Raw genomic sequence first — 20,898 nt, 5'->3', positions numbered from 1 at the left:
ACCAGCTGTTATTAAAGGTCAGGGTCATATGACAAGCAAGGGATAACACTAAAAATGGATACAATTTTGTTTTTGTTGTTGTTGTTGTTGGGTTTAACCCCATTTTTCAGCACACAATAGGCTATTCATGGTGGCCAGTATTAATGGTGGAGGAAGAACCCTGGAAAACCCCGGGAAGACCCACCGACCCACGAGAAGCTACTGGCAAGCTTTCTCACATACCCACATTGGCCGACTCCTAGACTCGAACCCACACAGAGAGGTGAGATGGCAGTGATCCATAACCGAGAGCGCTTTAGACCACTTGGCCCCTCAGGGCCCCCAATTTTGTTTTTGTAAGATTGAAATGAGTAGAAAGCAAGAACAACAAATGCTATAACATGTGCCTTATGCAAGTGTTATGTAAAAAAAGGAATATCTGAATTAAACATCATCATCAAATTTTTTTAATATATATTTTATTTTAGATCATTAGCATGACCCACACAGACTTCGACCCAATATTACTATATAAAGAATTCACTCATGGCTAGCAAAGATGGGGCTATGTATTTTGTTGCAGTGAAGAGACAAATGAAAGAAAACATCAAGCTTCCCAAACTTCACTTCTATCATCACATAATCACATTTCATTAACAAAATTAAATTAAAGGGTAAATTTTAATTTTAGTGGATTATATGATCATATTTGGGCATTTATCATTGTGTAAATTGGTACCTAATCACTGTCTGTGTTAACATAAAATCCTTTGAACTTTATTTATTTTGTGAGTGATTAGGTCAATTTTACACATCAGTAAATACCCAACCATGATCATTTAATCCTATAATAAATACCTTGATAAAAAGGATAAAAGACATTGCGTCTCATATATGCATGGGAATAGTGGCATGAAAACATAAAAATGTTTGAACTCAGTGTTTTGCGCATTCTACAAACATCAAGAATTTACAATAATACCTTTTGATTTATAAAACGTTTGTGTGTTGCACTTATTAGCTGACACTCATTAACATAAATCAAATTTTCAGTTAAAAAAATGAACTTATAAGTGAGTTTATTCAGCAGATCAAGATTTGTAATTACAACAGGAACAGATGGACTGCTTTAAATATATTAATACAAATGTAAAAGGCTCGCCAGTAGCTTCTAGTGGGTCAGTGGTTCTTTCTGGGATTTACCGGGTTCTTCCTCCCATTAATACTGGCTGCCATGCATAGCCTATCTTGTGCTGAAAAATGGCATTAAACCCTACAACAACAACAACAAATGTAAAAGATAATCAGATTCAAATAATGGAAGAATCATCATTTTATTGTGTTTCATATGTTGCAGATGAATTATATAATAAATCAATAATATGTTAAAAAGACTTAAAATATGAAAAGTTAAAGATAAAAGTTGATAAAAGACTGTTTACCCTGGATACCATGCATGTTAAAATACAACAGCCCTTGGTTACTCTGCTGGCATGTCGAAAGATATGAGTAGGTTCATTCCATCCTTCAAATGGCACTGTGTATGTCTGCATCTTACAGTTTATATCACATAATAACTTTGTTCTTTTTATATTGCATCACTCATCCCTAAAACTTTAAACATATGATGAAAATTGCACAATGCTGAGATTATCAAATTTGTCAAAATTTTTATTTTTCTTGTTGTATTTTAGTATACTTTCATTTGAAGGGAAACAGTACATTTTCCAGAATTTTTACTATTTTTTCTGCAGGTTATCTTGGGTCTCCCGTTTTTGCTTGAGAATCCAGTTGGCTATATAGTGCAGTCATTTAACTTCGGACGACAATTTTTCTACAAGTGGACAGTTAACTGGAGACTGTTACCAGAAGAATTATTTCTTAACAGATATTTTCAAGTTTCCTTACTTGCTTGCCATGTGCTTGTCCTGCTTCTTTTTATATTTTGTAAATGGAAAAGGTAAAAAAAAAAACATTTCTGTAAGTCATGCTAGTACAGTTATATCTGATAAAGTGTCACAAACCAGGAATATTTTAGGAGTTCTCAGGGACTAATATTAGGCTCCAATCCTAATGCAAAGAGACCTTAGATCCCATGTAAAATCATGCAGAGTTCTCAATTGGAGCAAATAACTCCAGAATATTTAATTTCTGATTTGTCAAATTCTTTTCCAAAATAATTAGTATCAACCTAGTTTCCAGTCGTCCTAAATAATTCTATTCATACCACATGAGTTGTTAACATGGATTTTTTTGGTTTAAATTAAGATTGGTTTTGAGTATCAAGCATTACAGAATATTTTAATTTCTTTAAAATAAATCCCTGAGGTCACAGTTGCATTTAGCCATTAAATTGCATCATTAGATGCACCATTATATGACGGTTTATGATAAATCTGATTGGGTGTAATTGACAGCAGTCTAATTAATATCGTGGTCGAATATTCTTTTTGTTTAAGCTTGTATGAGTTGATGTATTTGACAGCAGTCTTGGCATTATTGCTACACAGAAGACTGTGAAAAATGACCAAGAGCATGAAACAGACATTGGTGCTTGCTTTGCTTTTGCTTCAACATTACTATAATTGTACTAAGTTATTAGCAAAACTTGCCCTAGCCAAAACTGAAGGAATAGGAAATATATAACATCTTTTTTTATAAATTATTCCAAGAAGCATTTAATTTTAAAACCTATTATATTGGACCCCAATAAATATCTAATAGGTTATATTTTCCATTGTATATTAGATGGGGTACCATATGTACATGCTTACAAGTCGAGTCTAACTGCAAACAACGTGGATGCAGATTTGTTGTTGCATAATGTATTGGCAGAACCGGGTATATACAGTTTGTTGTATTGATTAATCCTAACAAAAAAGCATTGACAAGATCTGGCAGCACATTATGCAGTGGCAGATCTGGACTTGTGCAGTTTGCTGTTGAACTTGAATTACAGCAAATAAATGATTTATATCAGAGTTAATCTCAAATTTATTCTAGTTATGCAGAGAAACAGTTTCATTTTTTAAATATTGATAGTCTTAAGTTGTGACAATGTTTTGTGTCGTAACATTTATGTGAATGCATTTATTGTTAAATCCTTGATACACAAACATTTCAAAGAAATGATAGGTTTATTGTATTTTGTCTTTGCTGTGAATTTTTTTCTTTTGATTCATATATTGTGTGTAGTAACCCAGATGAAATGCAGGGCCCCGAGTGGCCGAGTGGTCTAAAGTGCTCTCCATTACGGATCACTGCCATCTCACCTCTGTCTGCTTGGGTTTGAGTCTCAGATTTGGCCAATGTGGGTATGTTATAAAGTTTGCCAGTAGCTTCTCATGGGTCGTTGGTTCTATCTGGGGTTTTTCCCAGGTTCTTCCTTCACCATTAATACTGGTCGCCATGAATTGCCTATCATGTGCTGAAAAATGGCAGTGAACCCCACATCAACAACAATAACAGATGACATACTGCTGCTTGGCTGCAAATATTTTGTTTGTTTTTGAGAATGTAAATGTGAATGAAACATCATATACTTGATTGTAAGTCAACTCAACTTTAAGTTGACCTACCTCCCCCTTTGTATGGCTGGAAAATGCCAATTTCTCTTGGACCATCCTATAAGTTGGGGTGTATTTGCAAGTCCGATCCATCTGAAGGGGTGACTTGTTGACAGTGAGTCAGAGTTACACTTTGGATAAATAAACAAGTCAGACTGGATAGTTAGGAGAGATAAAAAATGAAACCATTGTAAAATATAATTAGATTATTGAGTGGAATATATATCAGGTAAATGGACAAATTAAAATTTGTCCTATATCTGACCATTTAAGCTTTAGTAGTCCTAATTCTCATTATCCAAACTCAAGAAAGTTTTGAATGAAATCCAAGCTCTCCATTTTGGAGAGAGGTGAATCTGATCCAGTTTGTTTAAATAGCAGATCATGACCAGATCTTAAATAGCAAGCATGTAATGTGACAATGGTTCATTTACTTCACCATCTGTAGTATCTAATGGGGGGGATTTCCCATATGATGACACTTTGAAAACAGCTCAGAATGGCTGATGTTTACAGTACACATCCAAACATGCTTCCATGCAGATATTGCAAAGGCATCCAAACACACTTACATGTGAATCAGGTAGAGGCATACAATAGTGCTTCCATGGGAATGAGGTAGAGGTATCCAAAGGAGCTTACGTGAGGTAATGGGTTAGCCTTTGTCCAACATGCATAGGAAGTTGTAAACTCTATATTTGACACTCAACAAGTATTCAGTTCACAGCTCAAAAGGATTGTGAACTTTAAAACAAAGTGAGAGCTGCCTTTACAAGCTGAGGACTTACCAGGGTCACATGCATTGACAAAAAACTAGGGAAATATCACTTGCAAATTATATCTAACTTATGGAAAAGGAAAATACAAATTAGAACTTTTATTGCATGAGACATACTGTTAATAAAGTAAAACACAAATATTAATAGAAATTCAGGTTGTTCAGGCTTGCCAAAAAAATGGATACAATATACGTGCTATTAAACACCCACTGTAAACAACATTGATGGAATGGACACTTCACTTTACATGGTATAGTATTTAACTTACTGGTGATATTTTGATTCTATTACAATCCAATGGGTAGATACTAGTATTTTGTAAGAAATACTGCAACGAAACAGATCAATACAGTGCATACCATATATGCATTTCTGAATGGGACTAGCATGAAAAGATAAAAATATTTGCATTGACAGTAGTTTTATGTACTGTAAACAATTAGAGTTTCCAGAATTACCCCTGGATTGATCAATTCATCTGGTATCTCCTGCTTATGAGACAGGCCATACTGTACATGAATAAAAGTTTCAGTAAAAAACACATAAATGTGTATATACAGTAATTTTTCTTATTTCAGATTTTTACCAGAGTTTGATCTTAGGAGCATAAATGTGAAGAGACAGCTAAGTCCAAGTCATATCCTTTTATTGATGAATTTGAATCTTTTTTCATGTTATATATTTGTTATTCCTTGTATATAAAATCAGTAATGTGTGTCCTCTAAAAGTCCGAAAATGTTTGTGTGAAGATGGTGCAAACCATTCTTATTTCCAGCTGGTAGCAGTAGATAACCATAATTGCCATTTCTGTACTTAAGAAAACATGTTTTTGGCTATGTTTGGAAATTTCCAGCAAAATCAACATTAGAAAATAGAGTAACCTCTCTGGGGTATTATTTTTTGACATTTAACTATCCATCGTGTAGACAGTTTAAAATCTCTGCTCATCAGTATATATTAAAACATGCTTGTTTGGAGATACATAAATCCCTTAATTAAGGAAAACATGTCGTTGATTACAGTCAGCTGTTAACACTGCAGTTCGGGATTGGAACAGTTGAAATCGTATATATTTATCATGTACAAGTTATGTCCAATACCCTATTTTATTCTTATCTTCTCTTTGTACATTGATTCCTAATATGTACACACAGGTTTTTGTAGGAGTCCTAAGGGCTAAAAATTGACCCAAATCAGAATATACAATATTTCAAAATCATACCGATTTCACCATTCGTAATAATTTCCTCATGTAAATTATATATTCTGAAGACACATGCTTGCCTTGTATTCATGGAGTAGATAACTTGCACAAAACTTGTCACTGTGACATTCTATTCTTTAGTGTTTGTCATTTTACCTTGATACAGGGAGTTTTTTATTCTTTTGTCTCCAGAAGCTTGTGATCCTGTTTACAAGAAAACCCACTCAACATAAGACACATAGACAAGTGAAATGTTGTTAATCTGGTTATATTTTCAGACCACTACAATGAATTATTAATTTTGTTTTGGACAAGCACAATAAAGCAAAATCCACTTGTGAGAGACAATGAAATTAGTTGATATATTTTGTATTCAATGCAGATGATTTCTTTTGATTTTCTGGCAGTTTCAGTAATTGTTAAGTTGTTTTCACAAATTTGAATTTCTGACTGACCTTCACTGGCACAAAAAAGCAAAACCCACGAGAAGTAAAGATATGAAATTTAGTTTGCATATTTATATACATAATAGATGACCTGACCAGATTTTCATGTGTTTATAGTAAGTTTTTGCATTTGTCTTGGTTTTGTTAATGTTTGGACTGGATCATTTTAGTTTGCATGGAGTATGTACTTTTTAAATGTAAATTAAATCGATATTATGATAGTTCTGCTGATTGAACCTTAACTGTTTGTACAGATAATTCTTCCACTCTTCACAGCAAACTTAATCGGGATGTGTTTTAGTCGGTCCCTTCACTACCAGTTTTATGTCTGGTATTTCCATACTTTGCACTATCTGCTATGGTCAACATCTCTCAATAATCTGTTACGGTAAGTCAATGTCGTGCATGCTAATTGCTTTGAAGGTATCTGTGGTATTTGGTTGCTCAACTGCAAATAGTTTAGAGCCATGCTTATTGCTCCGTAAGTCATTGTTCCCATTAGTGATAGCCCATTAGCCAAAATAGCCTTAGACTACTAATCTTCCAATATGGGTATTTTTCACTTACTGCCCTTTTTAGGAGAGATACGAGTTGTTTACCCAAGGCAAATTGTGACTTATTGTAAGTGAAGAAATCTTAATATCTTCCCCAATCTTATGGGAGTAAATTGCATGCTATGCCACATATTTAATAGTTTGCAATGCAGTTATTTTAAGAATGTCCTATCAGTTTTCTGCTCACCAGCATAAAATTCTTTCAGGGCAGCATCCATATGAGGGGAAGCATCTTTCTTAATTTCCATATTTTGTCATCCACTTTCCTGTAAATTAGTTATAAACAATTCACTGCATGCTTCATTCCTTTTTCTTTGTTTAGTAGATCATCTTTACCAAGATTTAATTATTTCCTGCTAGAGTTTTAGTAGAAATCTATTGTGCTGGCATATCAGATGGTACAAAGTTTGAGCTACTTGTAATTTAAAGTCACCAATTTCCTGCATTTTATTCCCTTGACTTAAGCAAAACTGCAGCTGCAGATGATTTAGCTTCATATTTATGAAAACATTGGAGTACTAAAAATGTAACTCTACTCAGAATCTCAAATTGGGAAATGTTGCTTGGTGTCTCTTACTATCACTGAAGTATGATGGGAATGTAAATATAAAAAACATCTTGCATTTAGCTCATTATTTTCTCTGGCACTGTTCTACATACAGTCATGAAGCCAGGCCATTTTGTGGAGTACTACTCACCCTTGGCAAACGTAGAGCTTTCCATGTTCCATTTTGCTCATTCTTTGACACTCTTGTATGTACAGTCATGATATTTGATGGGTGCATTCATCTTGGAGGAAGTTGTGGGTTCGATCCCCAGCTGAGTCATACCAAAGACTTACAAAAATGGTACTAACAGCTGCTTCGCTTGGTGCTCAGCATTAAGAGGTTAGTGTTAGGACTGGTTGGCATGGTGTCAGGATAATGTGACTGGGTGGGACATCATGCTACATGTCTGCAGCATGGTGCCCCAGTGCTAGACATCACTATAAGCTGTTACACTGCAGACATCGTAACAATATGACTGAACAATTGTTAAAGCTACGTTAAAAATCCAAATCACACATATCTTGGAGGATACTACTCAACCATGGGCAAAAGTTGGTCACAGTTTGATATATTTCATGCATTGGTGATTCCATAGGGTTTTTGTATTATCTCATTTTCACTGATATAGTTGTATGCTGACATGGTCTTTTGTTGTTATAAAACTTGATGTTCATATTGGAAGGTAGAACACATCATGGGCCAAAAATACCCAAATGACCTACTTGTCACTCTAGTCTGTATATTTTTTTTCGTTTAGCTCAGTTTCTCAAATACGTGTATGTAAAGTTGTATGTAAAGTTATTCATCTTCAGAGGTGTTGCTCACTTGGAGGAAATTAGGTTACAGCAACCTACTTGTTTTTGCAAGGTCTGTTGATCATGCCATATTTGAGCAGGCAAAACTGCATTCAGCAGAAATTCTTGCATGGTTATGGCATCATTTGGTTTAGAGTTACCATAATATGGTTCATATGTTTAAAGGTTAGATATTAACTCTAGGTTTAATGAATACCAGACTTGACTGTGGAAATAGTTAAATTCTTAGGTACATTTAGAATCTTATTAGACACTGTTATAGAGTCTGCAAACTATTTCTTAGTTTTATGTCTGCACTGTAGATGACTTCAGGTGGATAGAGGTTCTTAATACTGCCTTATTTTGAAACACTTGAGGGACATAAAAACAATTAACTATAAGTAAACTGTATGGGGACCGTGTAACAGTTGGTTGATGCGAAAGCAATTAATTGTGTGAACTATATGGGGATATTATAACAGTTGGGTGATGGTGAAGCAAGTAAGTGAGTGAACTTTATGGAGAGAGTGTAACAATTTGATGATGGTGAAACAACTGAGTTAAGCATATGAGGAAAATTAACAGTTGTGGTGATGTGGAAGTAACTGAGTAAACCATACAAAAATAATGTAACTGAAGTCTGCTCAGACTGATATCTGCAGATATATTATGCAGATAAAACTGTATAGGCTGGGATCACTAGTCTTTGAAGATTCTGACATTATCATTGGGAGACTAATATACAGGTGTTATGTCTACACTATTTTTACTCCCTTATCATGGTTGATTTATTTCATTAGATCTGCTTAACTTCACTAAAAACTTATTTTTTATATGCCTTTGAAATAGCATATGAGGTTCAATTTACATGTGAAAGAGGACATTGCAGCCCTTTTTCATTATATATATATATATATATATATATATATATATATATATATATATATATATATATATATATATATATATATATATATATATATATATATATATATATATATATATTGGGTATCTGTGCTATTGATATGAATTAATGAATTTAGTCCTGGTTTTTTTCAGAGTCTTGATCATCATTACATTTTAGCATGCATCATTAGTGACCAGGAGTGTATTTGATCATAGGGTTTTATTTGTGTGAGTGCACTTTCAGTCCAGCAGCATTATCATTTTAGATGTGTGTAAAATATCCAGATCTTGTCTTGATATTATAGTTTATGTTGAACGTATGTGCCATACTATATCCTTATTTAGGATCAGTATAGAGACATGTTTTAACTAAATGCATAAAATGAAATTGTTTTGTAAAGGTATACTATTTTCTCAAATGAGCTGTTATTATCTCATTTCAGGATTTTGATTTTAGGAATTATGGAGTTATCCTGGAATACGTATCCCTCGACAGTGTTCAGCAGTTCTGCATTGCATGTGTGCCATTTTAGTTTGCTACTTGCCTTATGGTACAGTCCAGCATATAGTAGTCAGAGCAAAAAGTCTGCAACACCACAAAAAATCCATTGATGCCTTGGAAGTACATGTATATACAAATATACCATAAGTAAATACAGAACAGGAAATAAAACTCCATAAACTCAGGATCATAGTGATTTGGAGTTTTTGGTTATTATTATTATTATTGATGGAAGCATTTTACTTACGCTGCATTTATAATGTCTGCTTTCTGTATTATTTTAAACAACTGATTTTCAGACAAAAAATGTTTAGTAAAACTTTACATGCTTAAAATTCCTAACGACATGTTAATTGAAAAACCAGGGTAATTTCTCTATGTAGAAGATTCATGTCAGTTCTCTGTGCAGGTTTTTCTAATAAACCAAATAGGCAGGAATAATTCCTGGCCATTAGTACTGAAACTTGTCGATGTAACTCCAATTTGAACTCAAAACGGATGAAATAAAATGTAATACTTCCAGCTGCATCTATTTCATTGAGTTTTAGGATTCAAGTAGAACCAAGACAGCTTTTCAAAATTCAGAACTGTTAAAATAATTCAGCTTTATTTTGAGTTAAGAAACTGTAGTTGTGGGGCCAGATGCTGTTAAAGATATTTCAAGATAATCATTACACTGATTGAGCAATCAGCTGTTTTTTGCATCCTTCTCTGATCCCTAAAAAAATCATTAATTCAAGATGTTTTCTTTTATATTTCCTGGACAGCTGCTGACCAGTGAAGAGTTTAGTAAATTCATTAGAAATATTATTAGAAAATAAAATGTTGATTGAATTCAGCTTGCTGCATAGGATGAAAAAGCAAACAGGTGTGATTAGGCCAGTGGCAGAAAGGGCACTGGCATGAAAAATGTCCAGCAATTACTTTCAAATGCAATTATAATGCTTTGCAGATTTGCTGAAGTTCAAGTTATTGCCTTGAATAAGTATAACTGTGATCAGTTGGTGCAAAGTAATGCACCAGAATTCATAGAAAAGGTGAAAAAGTGAAGGAAATGTATAAAGAACTTGACACCTTCAGACAATCATGTTCTTTAGTCTTTGATTGATAATGTTCTTTACTCTTTGATTATCTTCTCATTCAGTCATGATTGGATATAGTGTGATGTTTTTGTATCACTAAATAAATTTGTTTTAGAGCCTCAGTGCTTTAAAGTTGTCATTCTCCATTGCTGAAATGAATTAAAGGAATTTAAGAAGTCTTTAATAATTTCATATTTTAATGTTGTAGTCCATTGTTGTTGTTTTTGAAATAATATACATGTAGAAATTTAGGCATGCAGTTATTTCTACTGACGTTGGCAACCAAGCCTCTTTTGTGTGAAATTAACATATTTTTCTAAGTGTTTAAATATATACATATTTGTTTTGTAACAATTATTTTGTAATGATGCAGTTGGATTCTACTTTAGTAACAAAGATGGCCAAGCCTTCACCTTGGACAGTTAGTATTAACAAGGAACTGATTACAGCTTGTCTCTAATACGCTTATTTGATGTCTATTTGAAATTGTCAGTCTTAAATTTATGCAATTATATTGCATCTCTAATACCAACATTTACTGTACATATTATTTTGTGTCCGCTTCAGTGGCCGAGTGGTTAGAAAGTCTGCCTTGGATGCGGTTGGTCGTGGGTTCGAACGCCAGCTGAGTCATACCAAAGACTTTAAAAAATGGTACTAACAGCTGCCTCGCTTGGCGCTCAGCATTAAGAAGTTAGTGTTAGGACTGATCGGCCCAGTGTCAGGATAATGTTACTGGGTGGGACATCATGATACATGTCTGCGGTGTGATGCCCCCATGCTAGACATCACTAAAGTGTTACACTGCAGACATCATAGCGATATGACTGAAAATTTGTTAAAGCGACGTTAAAAATCCAAATCACACACACACTCACACACACACATATATTTTCTAACAGTAAGCAATAAATAATAAGTGGATGTAGTGTATACATGGCATTTTGTACTTGTATGTGTATACATGGCATTTTGTACTTGTATGTGTATACATGGCATTTTGTACTTGTATGTAATATACACTTGGCATATTGTACTTGGATGTATAGTAAACATGGCATATGGTACTTGTGTGTAGTGTACACATGACATATTGTACTTGGTTGTAGTATACGTATGGCATATTGTACTTGGGTGTAATATACACTTGGCATATTGTACTTTTGTGTAGAGTGCACATGGTGGTATAACTGGGTGGGTAGACTGGGCTCATTAACCTTGGCAGGCAACCAGTCTAAGAGAAGGGAAACTCTGATTCCAAACCCGGGCAGATGAAGCTCGTTAGCCTTTTTGTCTAGGAGAAGAAAACTCTTGATTCAAAACCCACCAAGTCCTATCCATTGGATGATGGCTCCACTGCCTTGTGGATATCTTCGGGAGAAGAAAAGGCTATGGGAGTAAACCCAGACAGAAAATCCAGAGTGGAGCCCCCAAGGCGGCTGGGTGTCGACTGAGACTTCCTTCCAGCAGCTCCTGCATCCAAACCGGTGCCAAATGTTCTGCTCAGCATTCCTTTGGACCCCACCAGCAAGGACAAGAGGGAGATCCTGACATCTGGGCAGCCCAGGATCTCCATACTCCACTCCCAGGCTTGCGCCCTGGAGAGGTCACTCCAGTCTCACTACTGAGTGAGGAAACAACATGGAAGCTGACAGTTTACAGGTTATAAGTCCCACCTGATTGGTGTAGGGAAGGGTGCCATGGGTCAGCTTTGACAGTAGGAGGGATTATTGTGTCCCACTGGCCGACTACCACCCGCCTCAAGCTGGGCAGCCCCCCAGTCAATAAGGTGTTGACCCATCATCATCTGCCTGCTCCAGTGGGTGTCTGGAGCTCAGTGTGTTGCTCAGCATGACAAGCAGACAGAAATTCCACACCAGACAAAAGAAACAAGAAACCATTAAAGAAGACTCCAGCTCTTCGATTCGCAAGCTGAAATGTGTGCACCATGTGTACAGGCATCTCCAGTGACCTCAGGGAAGTGGATGACACCAGAAAGATGGCTATCATCAATAGAGAACTCACCAGACTAAATATCAGTATAGCTGCCCTCCAGGAAACTAGGCTCACCTGTAGTGGCTTCCTCAGAGAGGAAAACTACACCTTCTTCTGGAAGGGTCACGAACCTGAGGAGCCCGCCAGCACGGAGTGGGCTTCGCCATCAAAAACATCTCCTGGCTTTGGTTGAACCTCAATCAGGGGGCTCTGAGTGTCTCTTGTACATCCGCTTCACCACTGCTGCAGATCCTGTCAACATCATCAGTGTCTATGTCCCCACCCTCATGTCTTCAGAAGACACAAAGGATCAGTTCTATGGGCAGCTGGACGAACAGATCAAAGGATGCCTCAAACAAAAACAACTATTCCTCCTCTGTGACTTTAGTGCCAGAGTAGGTGTGGACCACGAGTCATGGCCTACCTGTCTTGGATATCATGGCACTGGATCAACGAAAACAGTCAGAGACTGCTGGAGCTGTGCACCTACCACGGCCTATGCATCACAAACACCTTCAAGTGCAAGCCACAACACAAAGTGTCATGGAAACACCCTAGGTGTCATCGCTGGCACCAACTCAACTTGGTCATCACCAGTCCTCTGCCCTTAACAGCATCCTCTCCACCAGAACCTATGACAGTGCAGAATGCGACTCTGACCATACCCTCGTGAGCAGCAGGGTGTGACTACAGCCACACACACTACACCGCTCAAAACCAAAAGAACGCCCTTATAAACACTGCATAGATGTCGGTCCCCACCTATCAAGGATGGAACTACCACTAATCGAGGAGAAATAAAAAGCCTTCATAGCTTACAAAAAATGCCCTAATGAACGGACGCTTGCTGCTCTCAGAAGTGCCCAAAACAACACCCAACGCATCACTAGACAGTGCACAAACGAGTACTGGCAACAACTATGTGAAGGAATCCAGCGCAGTGCCGATTCTGGAAACATCCAAGGTATGTACAGTGGCATCAGGAAGGCTCTAGGCCCTACAGTGAAAGGGGTCGCTCCCCTGAAATCTCTGATGGGAGAGAAGATCACAGACTGGGGGCAACAGATGGCCAGATGGGTGGAGCACTACTCAGAGCTATACTCCCAAGAAATGTCAGTCACCGATGCGGCCCTTAGCAGCATAAAGAAACTGCCCACCATGGAGGTGCTCGACAAAGTGCCCACCTTAGAGGAGCTCAACAAAGCAATCTACTCCCTCCCAAATGCCAAAGCACCAAGCAGTGACAGCATCCTGCCCGAAGCTATCAAATATGGGAAACCAACATTGCTTCAGCTGCTGCATGAGCTACTTTGCCTCTGATGGGAGGAAGGAGCAGTCCCCAAGACATGCGTGATGCCATGATTGTGACCCTTTACAAATACAAGGGCGACCGCAGTGACTGTAATAATTAGAGGGATCTCACTCCTGAGCATCGTTGATAAAGTGTACACCTGCATCATACTCAACAGGCTGCAGCTGCTGGCGCACCATGCATACCCGGAATCCCAGTGTGGCTTCAGAGCAGGCAGGTCGACGACAGACATGATCTACTCCCTACGACAACTCCAAGAGAAGAGCAGAGAGCAAGGTCAACCACTCTACATGATGTTCATTGACCTCACCAAGGTCTTTGACTTAGTCAGCAGGAAGGGCCTTTTTGAACTTCTCAGTAAGATTGGTTGCCCCCCAAAACTCCTCAGCATGATAATTTCTTTCCATGCAGATATGAAGGGAACAGTCCTGTATGATGGATCCTCCTCAACCTCCTTCCCAATTATCAGTGGCGTGAAGCAGGGCTGCATGCTGCCACCAGCCCTTTTTGGGATGTTCTCCTCCCTGCTCCTGTCCTACGCCTTCGACTCGTCCACTGATGGCATATATCTACACACCAGGTCTGATGGGAGGCTGTTCAACCTGGCATGACTGCGCTTGAAGACCAAAGTGAGGGCTGTACTCATGAGGGAGATGCTTTTTGCATATGATGCAGCTCTTGTGACCCACACCGAGGAAGACTGGGAGACCATTTTGCTGATGCCTGCATGCAGTTTGGGCTCACACAAATGTCAGCATGCAAGATACCACCATTACCCCTTCCATCAAAATTGACGGTGTCACCCTGGAAGCAGTCAACAACTTTACCTACCTGGGGTCAACCATCAGCAACACTCTCTCGCTTGATATGTAGCTGGATAGAAGGCTTGGAAAGGCAAACACCATCATGGCATGACTAATGAAGAGAGTGTGGGAAAACAACGCTCTGACAGAACACACCAAGGTTCAAGTCTACCAGGCCTGTGATCTCAACATCCTTCTATATGGAAGTGAGACCTGGAGTACCTACATGAGGCAAGAGTGCCAGCTAAACTCCTTCCATATATGCTGCCTAAAACGCATCCTGAAAATCAGCTGGCAAGATTATGTCCCACACAGCGAGATCCTGCAGCATGCAAGTACCCCCATCATGTACTTCCTGCTGAGCAAATGCCACTTTCGATGGCTGGCATATGTCCGACACGTGGAGGATGGGAGGCTGTCGAAGGACATCCTATATGGACAGCTGGCCACTGGCACAAGAAGAGTTGGCCGCCCCTCACTCCGTTTCAAAGATGTGTGCAAGAGGGACATGAAGGCATGCAACATTTCACCCGATGCCTGGCAAGTGCTGGCCGAGGACTGAGGCACCTGGAGACTGATGGTAAACAAGGGAATATCAGTCGCTGATGCGAGGAGAGGCCAGTTGGTGGCAGAGAAACATGAGAGAAAGAAGAATGCGGCAGTAACCACAGTAACTCAGACTTCCCAGTATGTCTGCACCAACTGCAATAGTGACTGTCACTCGCATATGGGCCTGCACAGCCACAGCAGATGATGCCAACACTCCAGAGACAGACAACACCCCAAGGGTGCTATTCGAATGGTCTTTTGAGATTGAGTCACCAATGATGACAACATGGCATAATTTACTTAGTTGTAGTTTGCACATGACATATCATACTTGGGTCTAGTGTACTCATTGCATATTGTACTTGGGTGTAATAGACACTTGGCATATTGTACTTGAGTGTAATATACACTTGACATATTGTACTTGTGTGTATTGTATACATGTCATAATGTTTTTGAGTGTTGTGTACACATGCCATATTGTATTTAGTGTAGTGTACAGATGGCATAATGTACTTGGGTGGGGCTGGGTTGCCATATCTTGCATGTTTCTTTAATTCAGTATCAGAGTTGAGGTTGACTGATATTTCTACAAATATTCTGGAATAATGTTCATCACTGTGTAATCAACTCATAGTGGATCTTGTATTCAACTATACCAGCTTTCCCGATGCAGTGTTGTCTGATATTTCATGAACGCTATTGTGTTTAAAAAGAAATAAAACACAAACCTTAAAAAAATGTGATCAAATCCAGGATCAAAATTGTTTGTGATATTTCTGGAAAATATAGGTCATAAGTTAGCTTTTCAGCTGAACAAACAGATCATACATGCATGAATGCACTGATCTGTATCTGTACTTTATTTCTTTTGCTTAAATCTTTGAAATTTTTTGAAAGAGATACTTAACAAGTAAATGTTAAGATTTGATTTACTTTATCAAGATCTGGATACATCAAAAATTGATTTGTAGAAGAAACTTGGCACTGAGTATTATAGTTTTACATATAATTTACATAGTGGTAGATGAATTGATGGCCACTCCAGCATGCATCTGTGACCGCAGTATCTTGAAGGGAACTCCCAAAATAAAAATTTCCTGAAAAATCAAACGACCTCTTGTTCAGTGTATCATGTCTAACACAATGACTTGTATCAGCAAGACATATGCTTATTATCACAGCCTTGTCAATGGGGACAGATTGATGGTGTCTGTGAGTTCATTGTGTTTCTGCCTTGACAGATTACTGCTCAATGAGTTTTTTGTATCTTTACCAGGACAGATTACTGCTTTCAGTGAGCTTACTATAGTCTGAGATCAGTGTGTCTATGCCTGGACAAATTTCTGCACTCAGTGATCTTAATGTGTCTCTACAAAGAGAGATTACTCCTCTTATCTCAGTGTCTCCATTGGGACAGAATACACTGCACTTTATGAGATCAACATGTCTCAGGACAGATCCTGGCTGTCTGTGAGTTCATTTACATGTATCTCTATTGGGATAAAGTACAGCTGTGTCAGAGCTAACTGTGTCTCCATTTGGAAAGATTATAGCTATGAGCTCATGGTGTCTCCATTGGGACATTATATCTGTTTGAAAGCTCAGTGTGTCATGATTGGGACATTATAGCTGTCTGAGTTCAATGTCTCTGTTAAGACAGATTATGGCTGTCGATGAGCTCAATGTGTCTATTGGGACAGATTATAGCTGCCTTTGAGCTCAATGTGTCTCTGTTGGGACAGATTATGGCTATGAGCTCAATGTGTCTATTGGAAAAGAGTATGGCAGTCTATGAACTTAGTATGTCTATAGGGACAGATTATAGCTATGAGCTCTGTGTCTCTGTTGGGATATTATAGCTGTTTATGAGTTCAGTGTGTCTATCTTTGGACAGATTACTGCTATGAGCTCATTATGTCTCTATTGAGACAGATTATGACTATATGAGCACCTTGTTCTATGTTGGGACAGATTATGAAGGTCTATGAGTTCATTGTCTCTATTGGGACAGATTATGACTGTCTATGAGTACAGTGTGTCGGGACATATTATGGCTGTATATGAGCTCAGTGTGTCTCTGTTGGGACATTGTGGCTGTCTATGAGCTCAGTGTGTCTCTGATGGGACAGATTATGGCTGTCTATGAGTTCAGTGTGTCTTTTTGGACAGATTATGACTGTCTATGAGCTCATTGTTTTCTGTTGGGACAGATTATGACTGTCTATGAGCTCATTGTTCTCTGTTGGGACAGATTATGACTGTCCATGAGATCAGTGTGTCTATTGGGACAGATTATGACTGTCTATGAGTGCAGTGTGTTTGGACAGATTATGGCTGTATATGAGCTCATTGTGTCTATTGGGACAGATTATGGCAGTCTATGAGTTCAATGTGTCTATTTGGACAGATCAAGACTGTATATGAGCTCATTGTTCTCAGTTGGGACAGATGACTGTCTATGAATTCAATGTCACTATTGAGACAGATTATGACTGAGTACATTTGTGTTGGGACAGATTATGGCTGTCTATAAGCTCAATTTGTCCCTATTGGGACAGATGGCTGTCTGTGAGCTTAATGTGTCTCTATTGGGACTGATTATGGCTGTCTATGAGTTCATTTTGTCTATTGGGACAGATTATGGCTGCCTATCAGTTCAGTGTGTCTATTTGGACAGACTATGACTGTCTATAAGCTCATTGTTCTCTGTTGGGACAGATTATGCCTGTCTATGAGTTCAGTAGTCTATTGGGACAGATGACTGTCTATGAGTACAGTGTGTGGGGACAGATTATGGCTGTGTATGAGCTCAGTGTGTCTATTGGAACAGATTATAGCTGTCTATGAGCTCAGTGTCTCTATTGGGACAGATGATGGCTGTCTCTGAGTTCATTGTGTCTATTTGGACAGATTATGACTGTCTATGAGCTCATTGTTCTCTGTTGGGACAGATTATGACTGAATACAATGTATGTTGGGATGGATTATGACTATGAGTACAGTGTCAGGACATTATTGCTGTCTGTGAGCTCAGTGTATCACTATTGGGGCATATTATGGCTGTCTATGAGCTCAGTGTATCTCTATTGGGACATATTATGGCTGTTTATGAGCTCAGTGTGTCTCTATTGGGACAGATTATGGCTGTCTGTGAGCTCATTGTGTCTGTTGGGGCAGATTATTGCAGTGTCAGCATATCTCTGCCAGGACAGGTCATTGCAGTCTATGTTCTCAATGGTCAGCTTGATAGGTTCCATGTTTTAATTACTATGTGTCAAATGTTAACCATTGCCTTCCCTTGATGGCATCCTTAACCCAATCTTTTACAGTGGTTACCTTCTTTTAGAGCCTCCCCTCTCCCCCAACTTTGTCAACTTTTCTTGAGCAGTTCAACACAGCAATCACATTGGCATCCATGTACATATCTGTACCTCCATCTACTCATCCACACCCAAGAATAAGGTCAATATTAAAGGAAAACTTTTATTATCAAAGTTTAGTGTTAACGTTTTTACTTTCTAGCTAAAGAAAACAAAAGAGGATCACTCTGTTTCTATTTAAATTTATAGTTAATCAGTTTTCTTTTAATTTCAATAACATATGTGGCTGCATATTTAGGGTGAACATACTGTACAGTATTTAATCATATTGATTGATTGTGTACTGTAATTTGACTGTGTGCCATTAGTTACCAATATTTGGATTGAATGTGTACTGTGATGTGACTATTTTTACTGCCGCTTACCAATGTTTTGGATTGATTGATTGATTGTGTGCTGTGATTTGACTATTTGCTGCTGGTTGGTGGAACTCTATGGTTTCCTATTCCTCCTTCCAATATGTTCCCTGATCACATTATGTTAGGAATATTAGCATGATACATGACGAATCCAGCCCTACTAAAGACAAAAAATGCATTATCTGTCTTTTTTTAGATAAGTAAAGGGCAGTTACTCTTTCCCATTACCTTCCCTTGATATCACCAGGTGTCACGAGTTTCTAGCTTTGCTGTGTGCCTCCAGCAATCCAGCCCTTTTTTGGGTTCCTATGGACTCATAAAACCTCCATTTTGCATTTATGTGGATTTATCAATCTACTGCAGGTTGTGTGCTTTAATTTACAATTTCTGCCAATTTTTTTATATAGAGATTTGTCACTTGTTGGGACTGACCGCTCCAGTGGCCTAGTGGTTAGAGCGTCTGCCCTGGATGTGGGAGGTCATGAGTCTGAACCCCGGCCGAGTCATACCAAAGACTTCTAAAAATGGTACTAACAGCTGCCTCGTTAGGCACTCAACATTAAGAGGTTAGTGTTAGGGCTCGTTGGCCTGGTGTCAGGAAAATGTGACTGGGTGGAACATAATGCTACATATCTGCGGCATGATGCCCCAGTGCTAGACATCACTTCAAACAGCCATACTTCAGACATCATAGCGATATGACTGACAAAATTGTTAAAGCTATGTTAAAATTCTAAATCACACACACAAACACACTTGTCCGGACTTCATCTTGTAGGACCATTGTCTCTCCATGCTGTCGTTGACCTTACACAAGGTCATTACGAGTTAGTGTACATTTGACTTTGTTAGCATGCTTTGTCCATTATAGAGCTGTTAATAGCTAATTTCTGTAGTACTGCTTGATAATTATGCTTAGTTTATTTATTTTTCAAGCTGTTTTGATAGAAATATGGTTTAATTATTGACCTAACTTTAGTTGCCACATTGTTTTTAGTGACCTAGAAATTTCAAGACATTACTGCAAAATATCAATTAAATGTTCTACATGCAGTTTCATTATGAAAGTCTATCACGACTCCCTGCTGTTTTGTTTATATTATATATACATTGTTTCTGTTCTGCAGCATCTATAACATGTGATTACGACAGTATCTCATGTATCAGAGCATGGAAGTCTACCAAGATTCTGGTTCTGTCTATAGTATGTATACAATGTTCCTTCTTTATTAACTATGCATTATGCATAAGCTTAATAAAGGACCATATGTTTATGATACGAAATGTTCATGGATCTTTTAGTCATGGCACTGTTTTAGCAACCTAGTAATTTCAACGTATTACTAGTTTTTGTCTTTTGTGTAATTTAAGCAGAATATTAATTTAAAGGATCTATACACATTTTCAAAGCACAGAAGTCCACCATGACTTCTGCTTTGTTATATTATGTATACATTGTTTCTGATAGACAGCGTCTATAATATGTATTCAGCGGCATCCTGGGCTGCTGAGTTAGATTTTTATAATATTTTCTAGTTAGTCACATTCTGTTTTGCTAATCTTTGTGCTGTTTTTTCTCTTCTAGTATCGTTTCAGGGAATATTTACTACGTGCATGACATGCATGTGCGCAGCGATCTTCCTCTGCGGCATTGAAGGGAGGGAAAAACAGAATAAAGCAAGGAAGACAATATATGGTTCATGGTTGGTGATACCGATGCATTGGGGAATATTTCCCCATTTTAGTCAGCCTAGGTGGTGTAGCCTCCCTGCACGTACGAGCATGGCCTTTGGACCTGTCAGTCTGTGTGCATGGGCTTAATGTGAGATCCGTTGAATCCATAATATACTGCTGCGCTAACACCAGTTGGCATAACATTACCAGCTGTCCAGCCAATTCTAGCAGCTCAGCTGACACTGCAGTCCAGCCACTACTACCAGCTAAGCAGACAGCCAAATTGTTCATACGGGGATCTTGGTGATAGATCCTTCAGTCTAGCCAGGCCATCAGTATCTTTACCATCTGTTAGTATCTTATCATTACCATACCGGGGATTTCAATGAGAAATCTGTCCATACAACCACGCCTTCAGTGCGGCCGGTATTAGCGATTGCTGGACCATTTGTATACTGCCAGC

The 20,898-nt window shown here is 38.1% G+C and overlaps 1 protein-coding gene across 1 annotated transcript in view; it reads left to right on the top strand.

Annotated features, from left to right (window-relative positions):
- LOC149781318 (dol-P-Man:Man(5)GlcNAc(2)-PP-Dol alpha-1,3-mannosyltransferase-like) overlaps positions 1–10,482 on the top strand; it is a 42,574-nt gene extending 32,092 nt beyond the window's left edge. The window contains exons 6-9 of the mRNA XM_089935412.1: positions 1,734–1,939; positions 4,903–4,962; positions 6,228–6,362; positions 9,220–10,482. Of these exons, the coding sequence (XP_089791538.1) occupies positions 1,734–1,939; positions 4,903–4,962; positions 6,228–6,362; positions 9,220–9,388 (570 nt within the window). The 3' untranslated portion in view covers positions 9,389–10,482. The remainder of the gene's footprint in view (positions 1–1,733; positions 1,940–4,902; positions 4,963–6,227; positions 6,363–9,219) is intronic.
- The last annotated feature ends 10,416 nt before the right edge of the window (positions 10,483–20,898 follow it).

The sequence above is a fragment of the Sinohyriopsis cumingii genome, chromosome 15 (assembly GCF_028554795.1).
Source record: "Sinohyriopsis cumingii isolate HCF-2022 chromosome 15, ASM2855479v2, whole genome shotgun sequence".
NCBI lineage: Eukaryota > Metazoa > Mollusca > Bivalvia > Unionida > Unionidae > Sinohyriopsis > Sinohyriopsis cumingii.
The sequence above is the reverse complement of the archived record's forward strand: the minus strand, read 5'-3'. Positions and strand labels throughout refer to the sequence as shown.